General features: G+C 40.2%; 1 protein-coding gene across 1 annotated transcript in view; it reads right to left on the bottom strand.

Annotated features, from left to right (window-relative positions):
* POFUT1 (protein O-fucosyltransferase 1) overlaps positions 1 to 21,275 on the bottom strand; it is a 148,533-nt gene that overhangs the window by 105,445 nt on the left and 21,813 nt on the right. Inside the window, exons 2-3 of the mRNA XM_044090349.1 lie at positions 14,329 to 14,450; positions 1,532 to 1,714 (exon numbers count right to left, since the gene is read on the bottom strand). Coding sequence (XP_043946284.1) covers positions 1,532 to 1,714; positions 14,329 to 14,450 — 305 coding nt within the window. The remainder of the gene's footprint in view (positions 1 to 1,531; positions 1,715 to 14,328; positions 14,451 to 21,275) is intronic.

Here is a 21,275-nt window from a genome sequence, read left to right as displayed (position 1 = left end):
CTGTTCCCTAACCCTAATGCCTCCTAAAAGACACTCTTTGCACACATGGGACCTACGGTGATGCAGGAAGAGGACAAGTTGTGTGCTTAACACAGAAACACCTCTGGAAGGGGCACAAAAAAATCGATGAAAATACCATTGCTGTAATGAAATGGTATAGCCTTCTAATGGACTGGATGCCAATAGTCCCGTGTTTGGAGACTTGTATAGGGGGGACAGAAACAACCTTGCCAGGACTAATTACAAATGTTAGGCAACGGGATGTTTAAGGGGCTGTCACTTTATTTAAAGCCAATAAGCACTTACAAAAACACTAAATGTTACTCTAGTTTTTACTTTACCATTGCTTTGTTAATTATGTAGGTGCACATGTCACAAGTAACAACTTTCAGGCAGACATTTGGCTGGATTTCACTAGGGATGCAAAACAACCATAGGTTCAGAAAGGGACGACTGTACAATAATTATAGCAAAAACATGGAGTAGTTGAGTGAGACAGAGTAAGCTAGGTGTTCTAATCTGTTAACCTGCGACTAAAGAATACTGCAGATTCCTCTTTTATTGGTACTCTCAAACCTTTAAAGGAAAGGTCAGTTTTCTGACACAGTTAACCTTAAAGGGAGAAAAATAAATCTATTAGTAACTATATGTTGTTTAGTGCCAAGAAACATTTCAGCTCCTTGCAAGGTTTTCACGTGCACTTATTTTCCCGCAACAGATGTTAAAGCTCCCACAGGGTTTTCAAATTTAAACCTTGTGCTAGTTCAGAAGGAAATTTGCACAATCCTACATGACATAGGTTAGACAGCACAAATTCTGAAGTTTTCAATGTTGGTTACTGCCTACAGTTTTACATTCTAAAATGTTGGGTTGTTGACATCAGTAAGTGCTATAAGGACTTCCCTAACAACTAATTATTTGGAGAAGGATTTCTCTCCTTGCCGTTAGTGTGTTTATAAAAATAGGGAGGTGTTACACTGCAAGTTCAACACTGCAAACTGGTACATACTTTTGGCCAGTGAAACATTGCCATTATCCATACAGCTCCAAAATTAAGGATGGTATAAAAACTATGGGCAGATGCCATTTGCCCTACTAGATCTCTGAAGTAACAACAGATTCCACCAATGAATGAACAGACTCGACAACGTAGACATCTTATTAAATGTGTAGCAGGGTGGGACTAAATTTATTTATTTATTTTTTTAAAGACTACGACTGAACACTTAAATTCTACTTTTGTTTATCTGGCTAAAAGATGCACAGACTATCATTAAAAAGCCACAAAGCCAATGACTCATCACCATTACTGTAACTAAATGGAGAAATAATAAATCTTCATTGATATTATATACATGTAATCTGCATTCAGGGAGGAAGACAGACGGAAAAGCAAAATCGTGTTGATAGAGCAGTGCTCATGATGGTTACTTTGCTGTGCAAGAAGTGTAAATATGATAAATACTTGGAGCGATTCTGATGGTATTTCCATACAATACTGCACAGAACATCAGCAAATGCATTTCAGTACCTTCATGGGACACGCGCTCTTATCTGGACTTCTCTGAGCAGCCAGATCGAAGCAATAAGCAGTTCTCTTCCCAGCAGGCCAGTATGCCGGTGCCAGTTCCTCCATAAACTGCTCCATACTGATCACACGGTGATATTTCAACAATGGCTCCAGCTTGAAGTATTCAGTGTATGGAACATGCATCTAAAAAACAGAAGAACCATTGCTCAATTTTTTTTTTTAATTTGGACAGATTTAGAATTTATCATGCAAAGTGACAAGTTTTATGATCTTGACATGATTAAAAAAATCTACTTTCTTTGGTTATTTTGCTGTGATATGGACAGAAACAATGACAGAATGCCAAATTATTATTATTATTATTAAGCAATAGCCTGATACAAAAGTAGGAGGGAAACACCAATTTTCCATTACAGGAGTAACAGTCCTCAGCAGTACTCTATCTGTATGGTACGCATCATCAATGGACTACTCGTCAGTTTTCACCAATTTAAAGCAGTAGTAGCCCCAGGAGAAAAGAAGGGCCAACCGCCAGTATCACCTATACAGAGGGTTTTCAAACTCTTTATTTAATAAAACACTTTACATTATCACATAACCCCAGGGGATGTTTGTTCAATTTGACTGACTGGTCAATTAATAAAATTGGCTTTGAAGAGCTGTACCACTGCTTAGACAGGAATGCAAGAATTTAAATATTTAGAGAAAATTACTTACCTTGGAAGCTTACTCTAGAAGCAGCTTTTTATAACTCCATTCATAATTTTATATTCACACTTCAAATCACTACACCGTCTTAGTTGTGTGTGATAACCCTAACCAGACTCCCTACACCACTTTCCTCATGTTGGTTAACTTAAAACACTCGATCTCTAACAGTACCACTAAACAAGGTGCGCACACATACAAACACAATCACACTTCTCTAGCCCTTACTCCAACAGTGAACCACAAACACTTGCTCACACACCTAATAAATTTCAATGTCAAAACTTTGTTACAAACAAAAGTTTTGGCATTACTCTCCACTCCTGTTTAACTTCAATATAAACAATTCCACCACTTGACAAAACCTTCATTTAATTGTAACAATACAGTATGCTACCACACTGTAACCATATCACATGTTTGGCATCTACTTCTCAGACGTCCATGCCAACGTAGAGGAACTCTGGATGACCAAATTTGCAGACGACTGCAAGCTGGGAGCCATTATTAGCTCCCAAACTGATGCAGACATCCTCCAGAAAGGCCTCACTGAAATCAATGACTGGTGTCGAAACCATGGCCTTAAGCTTAATGCCAAAAAATGCGTAGTCATCCCCTTCGGGAAAAACTCAGTTTCCACTAATTACCACATCAATGGTAAGTCCACTAAACACTGAAGGCATTATGAGAAATTTGGGGAGACAGGTTGACCACAACCTCTCCTTCAACCACCACATTGCCACTGTGGTCAGAAAGCCCTTCTATGTGGCACATCTCATTATCAAGGGTTTTGCATCACATGCCCCAATTTCAGGCTCAACCCCAAGAAGTATAGTAAAAATATTTGTACATCCAACAGTGAAAACTTCAACAGTATGTTATACCATAGAACACAATGCAAAGTAAAATGGCTAGGAATCACGGTAAAACAGTCAGATAAAATGTCCAGAAAAAAGAAAGGAGAGACTAACATTGTTGGAAACGTTTATTAAAAAATCACAAAGCTTTCGGATGAAAATCCTTCATCCAAAAGCTTTGTGATTGTTTAATAAATGTTTCCAACAACATTAGAGAGTGTCTCCTTTCTTTTTTCTGTACATTTCATACCATAGAACACAGTCAGAGAAGCTGAAAGAGGAGTTTAACACATACTCAGTAATACACATGTATGACATCGTAGTACGCATGTAGAATAACAGATATTTAAAACAGTCAACATAATTGCTTGGCTAGACTATCTACAAAAGTACAGCCAAGTATAACTTTTACATGCAAAAGTGTTCTTCAATTTGCATATCAAACAGTTGGAAATTAGCCTTGGTTAATGTGTGATACTATACCGCAGAGCAGTGTGCAACAGGATCATAATACATTAAGTGATATTGCAACTCCAGGTATGCAAGGCATATATTTGATAAAAATGTAATTTAAAATGTTTATTAATGGGCAGTTACACTGAAAAATTTCTGTAGAAAGTATTCCAAAACTATGGAACTTTAAATGCACATCTGCCATACCACTGTGATTTTCAGACTTGAAAATGTAGAGATTTCATTTGCAAAAACAGCTGAAAAAGCAGTGGGGTATACACTTGGTTAAAGCTAATGATGAGCATTCCACTGTGATTTTCAGACTTGAAAATGTAGAGATTTCATTTGCAAAAACAGCTGAAAAAGCAGTGGGGTACACACTTGGTTAAAGCTAATGATGAGCATTCATTAACTTAAACTGATTTGTGTGCACAGTGACACAGGCACACCCAAGTCAATTAAAAAATTCTTGAGAATTAAGTGTTGAAACAGTAGTGAATATAGCTTGCTAGACTAATGACAAAATTGGCTAGTGAGCGGTAGCCTGCAGTTTTCTAACCAAGAAACTGTTAGCCACAAAAAAGGTGGACATACAGATATTTTGGAAGTAGGACTGTAGAAATAAAGACTTTACCTTTATCTAGAACTGATAAAAATGTTTTAGTTCGACAGTAACACTAAAAGCAGCTGTGCTACTATCCATTCAGCACACATCAATTTACTATATAACAAAAATTATTTGCACCATCTGCTTTTATATTTGGAGGCACAGTGGTACGTCAATTACTACAGCTTCTTCACAGCTAGCTTGGTTCCCAGCTGGGATGCACTCTGTACAGAGATGAAATGCCCTCTCTATGGATTTTGATGGCTGGTCTCGTTTCCTCCCACATCTTAAAGACATGCTGTAGGCAGCTTGGTAATCTTCCTAATTGCTCATACATATATGGTATGCGTGTCTGCATCCGAGACTACTTTATTTGCTTTACATCCAACTTGGTGGGGAGTTGGACTCCAATTCCACCACTTAAACATAAACTGGACAAAGTGGGTAAAAGTGAATGAATGTTTTATACTGTTTGAACTGAAGACAGAATCTACCTCAGTTTGCCATTGAGTTTGCTAGTTGGGATAGCCCTTATAAAAGAGTGTATCTAGATGAGCAAGGGTTTGAACTCTAGAAGTAAGCCATTGTAGGAATACATAAATGATTACAAGAAATACTTGGTGAAATATACAGGTAGGCAGCTTTAAAGGGCCTCCTGTTGGTGGTGCTGAAAGATCTCATTTAGTCATGGAATATATGATACTGCCTGCTCTGTGGTTTATCCTGTTCTATATGAAGCACTTTTTTTTTGTTTTGTTTTAATTATAAAGGGCAGCTTTCTGGTAAAAAAAATGTGAGGTTTCAACCATAATTCAGGTAGAACATTCAGTTACTTTATTAAAACTGCAAAAATTCATGTCCATAACATGTGTAGGAGGGGTGTATATCAATTCCAAGGGGATCATTACAAATGGAGTAGTTCAAAGTCTCAGCAGCTCAACAGATAGCACATTTACCTTTGGTGCTCGAAGCTCAGAACGCTGTCGGATCCTTTCCCACACCATGTAAATGACATAATTTTCTAATATTGACACTGCAGTGCAAAACAAGGGGGTGCTGGTTCTCCTGTGTAGGTGCTGGCCTTCAGATGAGACGTTAAACTGAGGCCCACCTGGTTGAGTTGGTGGCATCTTTGATGGATGTAAAACATCTCACAGCACTTATCAAAAAGAGTAGAGGAAGTTCCCTAGTGTCCTGGCCAAATTCCCTCTAGTCAGCATGAATACCACCTTGAGTCACCCCTGAAAAGAAGCCACTGGACTAGTGGGACTAACCTAGTCAACAAGTGTAAATAAAATAAATAGTTTACTCACTGAAATGGCTCCTGACACCAAAAATAGGCATGTTACAAATGGGGAATATAATGGTGTCCTCCCCAATAGTATCGACTCCTTAATTTCTGTAGTGCTGAAGAAAACACAGCTCTACCATCCTTCATTTCTCTTATGAGTGTCAAAAGACTGAAATGTGGACAGCAGGGCACACTCATCTGTGAAGGAATCAAAGCATACATAAGCAGTCCCACAATCACTGATGAGCATGAATAGTTCTGATGTCAGCCTAAATCCATTTGTGCCATTTTACACACTATAACTGCCACTACATTTCTGAATTTTAACTGTCTACATTTTGTCTGAATCCAAGTATAGGTTAGGAAAATGTAAAGTGGTAGAGGTCCACAAATCTTCTTTTAATTACAGATTGAACTGCGGAAACTGGGTGTGCAAAGTATTTTGTCCCAGTGCAACCAATGCTGATTTTGAATGCTGTAGTCTGCATTGAGTTTAATTCAGAATATGCAACTAGCAGATCAATAATGGAGCAGCCAAAAGGGCAATGCATGAAGAACCCTACTAAATTTGCTTCCTCAGAGCTTGGGAGAGTGTGTAGAAAAGTCTAAAAGCAGATCACAACATAATTCATCATATCACATCTTGACAAAACGTAGGTGAGGTCAGGGAAGCTTTGTGGTGCTTGCCAAAGTTGCACATCTTTCCATTTCTTCATATCTTGAGGCGATTTAAAGTTATATTTTTGGTGACTAACAATGGAATTCAGCACAAGTAATGGGAAATGAGTTAGGAAAGAACATGGTGTTTTGAATGTTACTTAAAAATGGAGTGTTAACAGAATTAATGATTACTGAAAAAGAAACGCAAGCAGATGGTAATGAAGACGACAGCAGAGCACTGCGGCAGTACTCTGGCGATGGGAAAAAAAGATCTGCTTGAAATCTTCCTCATCAAAGTTTTGATGAAGTGTCTTTGTTAAGACGTGAATTGATGAAATACATTTCAGGGATCCGTTTCTAGCTTGTCGTACACAAAAAAGATTCTGGCAGTTTGCACAGAGAGTTAATTCTGCGAGCTGTAGTCTTTATGGTAGACAGTTCAATTCCCTCAGCCCTCATGTGTCTACTGAGTCACCGTGAGCAAGTCACTTAAGAAGACAGTGCTTAGGTGTAACTAGGAACCAGAGTAGCCCCTCACTGGTTCCCTGTATAGCATGCCTAGTAACTACCCTAGAAGGTCAAAGGGGAAAAAAAATTGGAAGCCATGACTGGTCTATTGGCTACATATATCAGGAGACAAAGCATATGAAGTCAATGACATTGAGCTTTTGCAGATAGTTTGCTATTATACTCATTTCAGTAACAGGTAGCAAAATAACAGTTTGGGTGTTTAAGTGGAACACGTGCAGCAAAAATCTGGTTTCAGTAGAGGATAAGTCACTGAAGGGAGAATCTCAGACTGGGTAGGTGTAATACAAGGAGAAAAAAACTGTTCAGATTTAATGGGTTTTGTAAAAGTCAAGATGGCGCTACGGACACGATTTACAAAAGTATCAGTGGGGATTAAAAACGATCAGACTACTACCATCTGTATTACAGGAGTCCTGCAGGAAAGCCCAAGGTAACTTGGGACAGTTAGTAACTATGTAAGACAAAGTACTCTGGCACTTACTGTAGACAGGAAGCAAGTAGACAGTAACAGACTGATGTAAAAGGATCACAAATTTTTCTGAATGCAGCTTTTCACAGGTTGCAGTTTCTGCACACTTACTAGTATAAGAGACATACTTGTTTTTCATTTCCCCTTTTCTGAGCAGGAAAAAAAACTGTGCTGAAGCTATACTCACTGAACAGTATACTGACAGTTACCAACACTGAAGAAGCATAGGTAAAGGAGTTGTCCCATGATAATTTTGAGAAGTAATGATGACAATATATGGGAACTGCAAATCCAGGAGATTCTTCCAGCTCAGTAGATGGGGAATAAGATTTAAAAAAAAAAAAAAAATATATATATATATATATATATATATATATATATATATATATATATATATATATGCATGCGTGTACATACATAGATATACACTTATCTATCTAGAGTTGGGAGTGCTCTGGAGACAAGCTACCTGGATAAAGTCAGGATAAGATTCCAAGACAAAAAGGTTTAATATGTTAAACTGGAAATAATAGTAATTAAGAATTCTGCTGCCCATTACAGCCATCAGAAATGAGAAAGAACCACTTTAAAGGAAGAGTATATTACTATGAAGGGAGCTCCTGAAAGGCTATTAAATGCCCTTTTTTATGGGAAATACTGTAACAGCCTATTTTTTCATTACAGGCACACAATATAATGACTAGGTACCCACAATTAGGAGCCAAAAATATTTTGAGAGAAAGGTTTGGCTAATTGGTGTAACCATGAAAATTAATGGTATAGAACATGATTTACTGCAGAGTATAGTTCCAGTAAAATATGTACCCACCCAGTGCAAAATCTGTCTTAAATGAAGTAAAATATGTTCTGATGCAGCTGCTGGTCCCAATTATCGAGAAAGTGGCCATTTAAGTTAAGTTACACTTAGCCAAGCTTAAACACACTTATTTCAGTGACTCTTTATTCAGCACCTGACATATGGAGAGAGAAACTGAATTCTACACCTGAAGTGGTCAACATAAATTATGAAAATTATTGACATTCATTTGATATGCAATGGATAAATGCTTTCCAAAGTTCCTACTGCCTATTATGGGCAAGGATCGGAAGGTATAGCTTGATTTTAAAGGTGGTTTTATGTTCTGGAAGTCATATACCACAAATTTGTTGAGTTTTTTATATGAATGCAATGGATGGACTCCAAAGTATTTTTATTTTTTAAAGAAATAAAGCTGCCTTGTCTTTAAAACTTTGGTTTCTCTTGGAATTACCATTACGTTTATGCTGATTATATAAAGTTGGATTAAGAGCTGGCAGACAAACAGGAAAGGCAGGGTCACAAAAAATATTCTCCAGCTTAGCATCTCAAGGCTGCTCTATAATGGGTCCCGTTTTAATGTATAACATACACAAATGGATCTACTAAATTTAATCCAAACATAAAAATCAATACTTAAAAGACAACCCCCACCAACATGTCCATGGTTTGAGATACTACCTCAGAACATGGAAAATATTTTTTTTTTTTTGGGGGGGCGGGGGGTAGGCCACCTTCTAATTTTATAGATCTCCACTCCAAGACTGCACAATACAAATGAAAGGCATATTCACCAATCCCTGTATTATGTCACTCTTGCTAAAAAGTTGATCAGCTTTCCTATGACCAAATTCAACAGGCATGAAAGCTGTTGATTTAAAAACAGCAGTTGATTAATTTACGGGGTACCACATATTTACACATATACACACACACACACACACACACACACAGACATACACATACATAAATACTTATATGTATATATACACACTCATGCACGCGCACACAGACATATGCATACATATATATATATATATATATATATATATATATATACACACACATACACACACATATATATATATATATATATATATATATATATATATATATATATATATACACACACACACACACACACACACAACTTTCTCATTATCTCAGCAAGTATGGATTATTAAATGCATTTGATGACAGTAAGGGTCAACAGCTACCAACTTACATAATGAAATGAATTATGTAGACACATTACCCTACTGGGTATCATCAAATGACACTGCTTATAATACAAAGGAAAGTATCCATATGCAATTAATAATAAAAATGTATTTATTTTAGTTTTACTGGGGCAGTACTCTGATCACTATAAGCCATTTGCAGGCACAACCCTGGGTGAAGAGATTCACAAAAAAGAAAACGGAACAAATTAACAAAGAGAGTAATCCCATAGGATAGATAATCTAGGAGATAACTGATACAATATGTAAATAATATTATTAGAGTAGAAAATCAAATGTGAATTTATAAGTAAATATGAGAAGAAAGCAGCAGCTGAGGACAGAGGATCAAAGTAGAAGTGATGCAGGTGAAAAGGGAGTTAAATTGTGTGACCTCTGGAAAACCACCTGCAATTTGACCCAAAGGCACACTACATAAGAGACCTAGGTATAACGGTGGACGGATCATTTATATTTTGATACTACTGTGAACTATGTTATTACAAAATGTTACTTTGTTACCAAAGTATGGATCTAGATATTTTAAAGAAAAGCTTGGCATGTTTAAAACAATGGTCAGATCAACTATTAAGTATTGGTCTACGTTTTATCTGTATGATTTATAACCTTAGGAAAATGTAAAATAATTTTTAAAAAAACAAAAAACAAAACAAAAAAAAAACAACATTTATGAAGTAAAAGGTCTGGACTACTTTCAGAAATTGCTTTGATTTTGGTTGCACTCTATCAGGTAAGTATTATTTAGAGAAGATATGATTAGACATTTCAAATGCTCAAAGACTGACTGCAGAATAGTTTAGATACTATCCTTTAAAATAATCAATACTCAAAAAAGACATTAAGAAATCAAACAGCAGCCTTAAAAGGCTACTTTAATATTAGATGCACAAGACTGTGAAACACCTTAGTATTAGAATAAGACACACAAAAAGGAGAATTGTTTTTTAGTATCTCAGACAGCTGGGCTGGTGGCAGACATTTTAATGCAGGATTTGGTGGGCTCACAATAACATTTTAGGTCTTGAGGCTGCCTAAACAAATACATTGAGACATGGTAGAGTGCAACTTGCTTTTCATTTACTCACTTATATTGTAGCTGCAGACACTTTTATGAATAATAAACACATTTCTAGCTGTTGGTGTCTGACCAGGACTTAACAATGCAAGGTAAGTCTGTGTCAGATCACAAAGACTTTAAATATTAACAACTACCTTAAAACTTATGTAGTACATACAAACACTGATTATGTTCTTACTTCAGGAAAAAGAGAACTTTTTAAAGCACCTTATGTCAGAAAGGTGCTTAGTTTTCTTAGCGGCCTTTTAGTGTTGCTAACGCTAGTCAGGTACTAGGGCACAGCACTCACTACTACAGAACAGCTTCAGAAGCATTTTCTCAGCTTCAAGCATCTATCAAAGTTTGCTGTCACAAAGAAGTGCAGCAGAGTGAAGTATTTAACAGCTCATCAGACAGACATTTTGCTTCTGCCTGCTGCATCCATGGGGCTGCTCCAAGTGTTGCCATTCTAAGGGGATCCAGCATCTGTCTGCCTGGGATGACATGATCGACAGACCACTATGCTTTGCCAGAGATGGCCTGCACCTGTTGCTCTTGGGATTCTGGATACTGGCTAAGGCTCTTGCCACCCCTATAGTGCCTTTTTTAGGCAAGGTTCAAATGACAAATTCACCACTGTAATAGGTACAAGCAAGCAAAATCTGAGGGTAATGCTACTCAGTGCTAGAAGTCTAAACCTCAAAATACAGTCACTCGAGGCACTCCTTAAAATGGAGAACATTGACATCTGTGCAGTGACAGAGACCTGGTTCAAGGCTCCAGAGAGAACGCCTGCATTACCAGGCTATAATTCATACCAAACCTTTCGGCCACCTAACCTGGACAGAAACACTAAAGGTGGAGGCATGTCCATATTCATTAAGTATATCCACACCTCCAGCTTACTTGCTCAGCATAATGCATCCAAGATTATCCAAGTACAATTAACTCTGGAGCAAGACCTCAATCCAAATTATAACTTGCTACAGATCTCCCACCATATCCCAGGATTCCCACTCCTCATTTCTTGATACACTGGGAAATATTAGGATATAACAATACCCTAATAATGGGTGATTTCAACTACCCCACCATTAACTGGGAAAACTACTTGTGTACCAACTCTTTTGCTCAATGTTTTCTGGAATTCATAAATTCCAACACCTTGGATCAACTTATCCACACCCCCACCAGGGGCAGCAATATCCCAGACCAGGTCATTACCAACATGGGTGACCGGTGTTCCACACCAGAGGTCAATTCCTCGTTGGTCAGATCTGACCACAAGCTAATCAGCCTAGACATCCACATCCCACCCCCACCCCCCCATTAGGGAAACCACCGCAAAACATTTCTCCAAAGCCAACTTCACGCTTCCTAAGACAGAAGTGGCAAACTTCACAACACCCATGCAGACTGACAATAGAGGTACAACTGCTGAATCCTACACAAATACACTTTATAAGCACTTACATGAGTGCATGGAAAGTGCTATCCCTAACAGAACCAAGATGCTATCCTCCAAAAAAAAAAAAAAAAGGAAGCCAATCTGGTGGTCCAATGCGATAAACAAACTCTACAACAGAAGAAAGAAACTGTTGCAAAAAAAGAGTAAAATCCCATGACTGGAAGAACTCCTTGATCAGCCTCAGTAAGAAGCTGAGAACCCTCATAAAATCCTCCAAAACTAGTTATGAAAACAAAATCGCCACCGATTCTAAAGACAACCACAATGCATTCTATAGCTACGTCAAGAATCTCAATGGCAACACTCAGATCCGCTCTGAGTTACAGCACAATGGCACTAAATATACAGAACCAACTGATATTGCCAACATCCTGGCAGATAGGGTCAGTGCTAACTTTACCCCCCCCCCACCCCCTAAACGGCCCATCTCTATACCAGAAGAATGCAAAGTTCCTGTAATCACGGCTGCACAGGTAAAAACCACACTCTCCAAAGCCAAGAACACAGCATCCATGGGACCTGACAACATCCCAGACTGCGTTCTACATGTACTACACAATGAACTGGAACCCCACCTTAGCACCATTTTCAATCATAGCCTCACCTCAGGCTTTGTGCCCACTGAATGGCGCACAGCAACGGTTATCCCATTCCACAAAGGGGGAGCCACCACGGACCCCTGGAACTACCGCCCCATTAGCATAACGAGCCTAGTCTGCAAGGCCATGGAACTTAAAAACAAAGAAATTGGTAATCTCCAAACTCTGGACCCCACCCAGTTCGGGTTTGTAAAAGGCAGATCTTTGAAGTAGTCAACAAAGCTGTAGATGAGGGTAAGGTGGTTCATACAGCCTATCTAGATCTCGCCAAGGCTTTTGACACCATCCCCCACTCTGGGATTAGAGACAAACTTACTAAACTAGGTATAAATCCCTATGTCACAAGATGGGTTGCCAACTGGCTCACTGATAGAACCCACACTGTGAAAGTAGCAGAAATAAATCCAATTTCAGATCAGGGACAAGTGGAGTTTCACAGGGTTCAGTCCTGGGACCTCTTCTGTTCGGCATCTACTTTTCTGAAGTACAGGCTAACACATAAGGTCTTTGGCTAATGAAGTTTGCAGATGACTGCAAACTAGGAGACATAACTGAAACTCCTAACGATGTGGACATCCTACAAAAGGGCCAGACTGAGACAGATGCCTGGTGTCAAAGCCATGGCCTCAAGCTCAATGCCAAAAAGTGCATGGTCATCCCTTTTGGTAAAAACTCTGTACCCATGAGCTACCACACAGGTGGTAGTCTACTTAACACCGAAAGTGTGTAAGAGACCTTGGGACTCAGGTGGACAGTAGTCTCTCTTTCGATAATCACATCGCCACAACAGTCAAGAAATGCTTCTACGTGGCACACCTCATCACAAAAGGTTTCTCTTTCAGGAAAAAAAAAAAAAAAAAGGGTCATTGTTCCCCTTTACTCGTCATTCATTAGACCCATTATAGAGTACAATGCCCCTTTTGGTATGAACCTCACAAGACATCTACAACAACTGGAAAGGCCACAGAAAATACCTCACAAAGAGGATTACTGGCCTCAAACAGATGCCCTACGCAGACCGTCTCAAAAAACTCCAGCTTTACTCCGTCGCATATCACCTACTCAGAGGCAATCTCTGCCTAACATACAAAGCTATGTCAAACCCAGAGCTGCTGGACATGCTCCACTTAAAGAAATCCCAATCCATCCAAGCTACATGCTCTAGGGAACTAAACCTTGTCACCACAATAAACAGAACATGCTGGAGGGATAGATTCCTGTCCCAGAGACTTCCCATACTCTGGAATAAACTACCTATCTACATCAAACAAAGCTCCTCATTAGCACTCTTCAAGAAAAATCTTGATGACTGGATGGGAAATATGAAATTCACCCCGGGGATCACCTCTGTAGCTCTGCTCGACAGAGGCACAGGAAGTTTTTTGGGTGGCGAAAGCCATGGTACCTTTTTGGCTAGGCTTGTATAGGCACTAGGGCCGATAGCCTAATACCTACCTATGAACAACTTTAAATGCTGATGCTATGTGAACTAGCATAAACTAACTCTACATCAGGATACAGGCAAGCTTTGAGAAAACTCAAAGTGGAAGGCAAAGCAGCCTAGGGAAGCTAATTTGTGTAGAAATGCCTCATCTGTGGAGAACAGACAATAAGCTGTAACGCTCCAATCTTTTTTGCGCCCCCCCCCCCCCCCCCACACACACACACAAGGTATGATGCTGCTACGAAGGGCGTAAAGGAGGACAAATAGGGGCTGTGTTCACATTGGGAAAACAGGATGGCTCTAAAAAAGAAAGGGAAAATGGCATATGAAAACTGGATATCCTCCCTTCTCAATCCTTGTACATAAGTTGAGCAGTCTTCTGAGTCTCATTTGTGTCATCAGGACAACTATGAAGGAAGGTTTGTGGTGAGGCTAGGAAATACATAAGTACCAGCTGTATAGTCTGTCCAGAACAAAAAATACTTCAGTGATAAAATAAAACAGTGTAAACAAAAAGTGTTATGCAGGTGAAAAATGGTGTCAGTCTTGTCCTCAGATTTCTCCGTTTATGCCAAATTTCATTATTCAGACTTACATTAGTGTATGGCGGGGTGTGATGTCTGTAAACAACCCAAGGAGGAACAGCCAACGTCCTGTTCAAAAGTTTTGCAAAAGCCAGAGAACCAAGAAAGTGATCAGCCTGGTTTCCAAACCTTCCTAAAAAAAGGAAATAAACATATTTTCTCCATTATCAAGCACATTAAAGAAGATAAAGTTATCGGCCATTAAAATATTGTATAAATGTTTTAGGACCACTCTTGAAATCAGTAAAGACCATTAATTTAAAACTTACAATTAAGCTACCATTGTATAATGAAGGAACCATAGTAAAACAGCAAAAAACATACAATTTACTTTGAAAATACATGTAGCTAGCAGGTAAGCAGCCTTTAGAAAGCTAAAGTACATGCCAGTGGATAAACTATGTACAAGGCAACAATGCTACTGAAAACTCAGAAAAACAACATTAAAATAAAAAGTACTGCAATATAGTAAGCCTACAAACTAGTAACAGACTCTGTGTGGATGCATTAAAGTTAGGACCTTTTGCCCAGTAATGAGAAGCTGCAATCATGTGTTAAAGATAGTTGAATTAATGGTACAGCAAGTTCATAGGTTCATACTAGGCTATCTGCCCAAGGGCATTTATAAGCCTAGCCCATAGTTATGTGGCTTTCGCCACCCCTTTAGTTTGAATAAAAACTATGCCTATCATTTTGCTGTGCCTCTGTCAAGCAGTGACACTGAAGTAATCCCTGGGGTATATCTGCAATCTCCCATCCATTGGTCAAGATTCCTCTTGAACAAGGCCAGAGAGGTGCTCCGCCTCACATGTACCGGGATTTTGTTCCACAGCATAGGGAGTCTCTGGGTGATGAATCTGTCCCTCCAGCACGTTCTATTTATAACCGTGTCAAGGTTTAAGTCTCCCACCCTTGTGGTTCTGAGGGATCTAGATTTTTGAGGTGAAGCATATTCATCAAATCTGGGTTTGACATGGCCTTATATGTCAGGCACAGGTCACCTCTGAGCAAGCGGTATGAGACTGAATAGAGCTGGAGTTCTTTCAGTCGGGCAGCATAAGACATATTTTGAGACCCTTTATCCTTTTGGTGAGGAACTTTTGGGGCCTTTCAAGCTGCAGCAGGTGTCTGGTCAGATACATTCCGAACGGGGCATTGTACTCAATCATAGCTCTAATGAGTGATGAGTACAGGGGGACGATGACCTCCCTTGATCTAGATGTGAATCCCTTCATGATCAGGTGGGCGATATAGAAGGTTTTCCTAACTACTTTAGCAACATGAGTGTCAAACAAAAGGCTACTGTCAACCTGGGTCCCCAGATCCCTGATGACTTTTTCTGTGCTCAGTGGATTGCCACCTATATGGTAGCTAGGGGTAACCTTGTTTTTCCCGAAGGGTATGACTATGCATTTTTGGCGTTTAACTTCAGGCCATGGCTCTGGCACCAGTTATCCGTTTCTGTGAGGCCCTTCTGGAGGATATCTGTGTCAGATGTGTTTTCGACTATGGCCCAGTTTGCAGTCATCTGCAAACTTTGTCAGCCATAACCCTCCTGTGTTTGCTTGTACTTCAGAAAAGTAGATGCCGAACAAGAGTGGACGAGGACTGAGCCCTGTGGGACACCACTTGTGACAGGCTTTGAGTCTGACATGACTCCAGCAACTCTGACCCTGTGGGTTCTGTCACTTAGCCAGTTTGCAACCCATCTTGTGATGTATGGGTTTACATTCAAGCTGATGAGTTTTTCGATGATACCTGAGTGGGGTATTGTGTCGAAGGCCTTTGCCAGGTCGAGGTAGGCTGTATGGACTGCCTTTCCCTCATCAATGGCCTTGGTGACTGTCTCGAAAAAGTCAACCAAGTTTAAGAGGCAGGATCTGCCTTTGACAAAGCCAAACTGGGTTGGATCCAAAGTCTGCAAGTTCCCTATGTCTATTTATGAGTTCCATTATGATCCTCTCCATGGCTTTGCAGATAAGGCTTGTCAAGCTAATGGGGCGGTAATTTCCAGGGTCTGTGGAGGCACCGCCCTTATGAAGTGGGACCACAGTCGCCGTGCGCCACTCCTTGGGTACGTATCCTGAGGCGATGCTAAGATTAAACAGCTGTCCTAACTGTGGGTTTAATTCCTCGTTGAGTTCGTGAAGCACACAGCCGGGGACACCATCCGGTCCCATGGATGCTGTGTTTTTTGCCTTAGTGAGGGCAGTTCTCACCTGGGCGTTGGAGATGTTTGGGGGGCTACAATCCTCTGGAATAGATATCTCTCCTTTTGGGGAGTTTGCACTGAACCTGTCAGCCAGTATGTTGGCAATGTGTGTAGGTTCAGTAATTTTCACATCATTTTGAACTAATTCTGAGCATATCTGGGAGTTTCCTCCTAGGTTTCTAACATAGCTAAAGAAGGCCTTATGATTCTCTTTAGAGTCCTTGGCGATTTTTCTCTCAAAATTTGCCTTGGATGATTTTATGAGAGCTCTTACTTTTTTACTTATAATGATCAAAGGTGTCTTACCTTTCAAGGATTTTGCTCTATCTTGTAGTAGCTTCCTCCTTTTGTTGTAGAGCTTGTTTATGGCTGGGGTCCACCAGACTGGACGCTTGCCTTTGGTACAGAGAGTCTTAGTTTTGTTTGGGATTGCCTGATCCATGCAGTCTTGTAGGTGCTGGTAGAAGGCATTTGTAAGTGATTCAGCGGTTTGAGTAATGTTTACCACTGGCTCAGGGGCCTTAAAGGAGACCACACTAGTTTTAGAAGTGTGAAATCGGCTTTTGAGAAGTTTTTCACTGTGGTCTTTTTGTTTCAGGTGGGGCGGATGAGGACCTCCAGCGAGATTAGTTTATGATCTGATCTCACCAGTGAGGGGTATACTTCCGGTGTTGAACATTTTGATCCCATGTTCGTGATGATGAGATCAAGTATGTTTTCTCCTCTTGTGGGGATGGTGACTAGTTGTTCCATGGCATTTGAGTTTATGAACTCCGGGAATCTTTGGGCTAGAGTGTTCGGGCTCGAGTAGTGTTCCCAGTCTATATTAGGGTAGTTGAAGTCACCTAGTATGATGGTGTTTGGAGATACATTTATCCCCTCCAATGTTTTCAGGAAGGCCATGTGAGGTTCCTGAGTTTGAGAGGGTGGCCTGTAACATGCTACAAATTGCAGAGCAGTCTTGCCTATGGTTAATTGCACCTGGATGGTCTCCGATGCATCGTGCGTTGCCACCAACCTTGAGGTGTGGGTGTCCTTTATGAATATGGACACCCCCCTCCTTTCTTGGTGTTGTCCAGATTTTGGGGCCGGAACGCATGATATGAGGTGAAACCTGTTAGTGCTGGGGTGCTCTCAGGAGCCTTGAACCAGGTTTCTGTCACAGCACAGACATCGATGTTCTCCATATTGAGAAGGGCCTCGAGTGCGTGCATCTTGAGATTGAGACTTCTGGCATTGAGCAGCATTACCCTTAGTTTTTTCCCTTTTTGGTGTTCTAGGGTGGTAGGTTTAGAATTTGAGCCTTGCCTAAAAAAGGCACTATGGGGGTGGCAAGAGCCTTTGCCAATATCCGGAAGCCCACGGGTGACAGGTGCAAGCCGTCCCTTGTGAAGCAGCGTGGCTTGTCCAGCATGTCATCCCAGGCAGACAGACATTGGATCCCCTTTGAATGGCACCAGAATTTAAGCCAATTATTAAAGCTGATCATCTTATCACTGTATTGTGGCATCATTCTAGGTGAAGGTAGGATACTGCTCAAGGTCAGGGTCATACCTGCCTGGGCTACATAATCAGAGAGCTCCTCGATGTCCCTTTTCATGTAGTCCAAGGAGGTACGTCTCAGGTCGTTGACACCAGCGTGGACAATGACTGAGTCGACTTGTACCTGCTGTTGAGAGACCTGAGTGCTTGCGTTATGTGGCGGATTCTAGCGCCCGACAGGCAGCTTACTGTGACCTTCTCTTTACTCAGTCTGGTGAGTGGGACGCCAGTGTGTCTGACTATGGAATCACCAATGACAAGTGTGTCTGGCATTTTGTTTGGCCTTAAGGGCTGTGACTGTTTGACACTCTGACTGTGTGGTCTATGTGTTGCATGTGTTGGGTCGTGAGGTGGTAGTTGTTTGGGTGTCTGCTTTGGTGGCCTCTGCTGTTTTGGTAAATTTTTGATCAGAGCCTCCGAGTATGTCTTTGTGTGAGTATGTGTATGATTTGAAGTTGTGATGGTACCATGTGTGACTGGGTATGTATTGTGTGTGGTTACCTTCTCCTCCTGTCTGGTCTTGCCAGTCCTATGTTGAGAGAGCTCAGCCTCCAGTTTGGCCGCATAGTTGCATCTCTCGCATGTATTTGTGTTTTGTGGGAGAAGGAGAGGATTGTCTGTGTACATGAGGCAATTGTAACATTGCCTCAATATTCCCAGGTTCACCAGTTGAGCTGGAGAGGACACTAGCAACTGATCCCTCGACATACTAGAAGTAGTAGATAAAGAGACTTTCAAAGGACTCCAGGGGAAGTGGGTTTTAGGCTGGTGGGGTACTATCTATAATAAGAGTGCTTTATCAAGGTGCAAGTACTGTAGGAGTAAGTGCTAGGCTTTACAGATAGAGAATAGTCTACTTGGGAATCAAGTAGAGATGAACTTTTCAGTTATAGGATATGCTGGTTAGATCAGCAGTACAGCTCGAAGAAGGTAGTTCTAAGGGAAAATTGGAAGAGTGGAATTTAGATGGCCCAAATAGTTTAACCTTGTTTAACCGCCGCTCTTGTGTGCAACAGTGGTAACTCAGCTAAATCGCTCTTACGCGTTTAGCGTGTTTTATAGCAGGGGCTGAAGGGAGCTAGGAATTGGCCCAAAGCGACCAATGGACTACTAGTTTCTGGCTGAAACTTCACCAAATCGGACAAAAGGCGCTCAGTGCTTCCCACTCCCACTGGTAAGCAAAGAAACTTCCCTCCTTCCTAATAAGGCAATGGATCAGTAACAGGAACTAAAAACAAAGCCCAGGGATCAGCAACTCTGAAACTGGACTACTCTAGTTCAGTAAGGCAGGAAAACAAGATATTTTTTGTTTTTTTACAGAGACAAGGAAAAAAACAGACAGTAAATGCTATAAATGCTGTAAATCGGCTAGCGACTTTAGTGTGTAGCCTACAGAAACAATTTGCAACAATTAGTAACTTAAAGTGCAATAAACAGTGTAAAATGCAGAAATCACTTAAAGTAGCAGTAAAACAGGCTAAATGCAGTCGCTAGCTTAATAACAGTGGGAAAGCAACAAAAAATACTTATATCTGGTAGAAAGTCACTCTTTAGCTCTCTGCTGCTTGGATCACTCTGCAGGCCACCACGAGGATCTGTGCTGAGTTTGTACAAGCTGGAAAACGCGTGTTTAGCGTGTTTTATAGCAGGGCGCTGAAAGGAGCTAGGAATTGGCCCAAAACGACCAATGGACTACTAGTTTCTGGCTGAAACTTCACCAAATCGGACAGAAAGGCTGCTCAGTGCTTCCCACTCCCACTGGTAAGCAAAGAAACTTCCCTCCTTCCTAATAAGGCAATGGATCAGTAACAGGAACTAAAAACAAAGCCCAGGGATCAGCAACTCTGAAACTGGACTACTCTAGTTCAGTAAGGCGGGAAAACAAGAGATTTTTTTTTTTTTTTTTTTTTAAAGTTAAAGGTAAAACTCTGCTGTAATAGCAGTACTACCTGAAGGCTTCCACTTGGCAATACCAATGTATTTAATACTAGCCTTCCTTTACATTTCCTCTCTCTCTGTACAGAAGACCCAGGATAAAAAAAAAAGAGCCTAATCCTGGTAGGCGCACTGGTGCCGGGACTGGAAAAAAATAAAACAGTGGAGAATCCTCAAAATACAGAAGCATTCCTACAATAAGGCCAGGCCTGGCCCAGGGGGAGGATGGCCCCACTACTGTAGAAGGAAGTAGCAGTCCACAAAAATCACAAAAACTGAAAGGCCAAAGAACAGCCATAAAGACGACAGAATGGACTATTGAGGATAAGAAAAAAATTATGTATCATGACTATTATGCAAAAAGCCCAGAATTTCCAAATACAAGATATACAAAAAGATTGAGAGAGAAATTAGAGGAAAGAAAAAACCTCCACAAGAAAAACTGTCAGAAGGCTCAAAAAAATGTATGTTCATTAATACAACAGATTTGTGAAAAACATTATATAGACCAAGAAACTTTGATCTGTTTGGAAAAAGAAGTATCCGAGGAAGTGCAAAAATATAAACAAAATCTAGAGATTTTTGATAAGTATAAAAAAGAAATATGGACATGGGAAAGAGATCTGATATGGAGTAATATTTATGCAAAGTTGAAAGCTAAATTAAATCAATACAAAAAGGCAGCCTCAAAGATACTGGAAATGAAATACAGGCAAAGGAATCCAGACATGGAAAATTTCACCATAAAAGTAAATATCTCAGAGGGAATGTAGAAGAGAAGATTACTGAAGTAGAAGTTAAAAAAATAGGAGCTGAAGTTATGGAGTGCATGCAACGTGAAGGATTTGGTGTAGGAGGTCTAACACAGGTTACATCACAGCATGATGGAACGAAACCCAAAAAGTCAGAAGTTTTTTTTTCTCCAAACATCTTTATTAAATTTTCACATATGACAAAGGCAATCTTACATTTATATAAATGAAAAATATACAAAATTATACCACTTTAGTTGCAAACAGTTTACATCACAGACACCATTGAAACAACTGTAGTTGCAAACATTATTATACATCACTTACAAACCATCCAGTTATTGTCATATAAGATTTATATGGCTTATTCAAATCCTGCCTCATAAACCTCGTTCCTGTTCTGCATATATTGTTCCCACAATTCCCATTTTTCGTATGTATTAGAAATATTTTGGAAGCTGCAGTGGTGGTGCTGCGGTAGCGTTGTCGCCTCACAGTAAGACGTTGTCCTGTTCAA

This window comes from Protopterus annectens, chromosome 12.part0 (genome assembly GCF_019279795.1).
Source record: "Protopterus annectens isolate FY-2018-M chromosome 12.part0, PAN1.0, whole genome shotgun sequence".
Taxonomy (NCBI): domain Eukaryota; kingdom Metazoa; phylum Chordata; order Ceratodontiformes; family Protopteridae; genus Protopterus; species Protopterus annectens.
The sequence above is the reverse complement of the archived record's forward strand: the minus strand, read 5'-3'. Positions and strand labels throughout refer to the sequence as shown.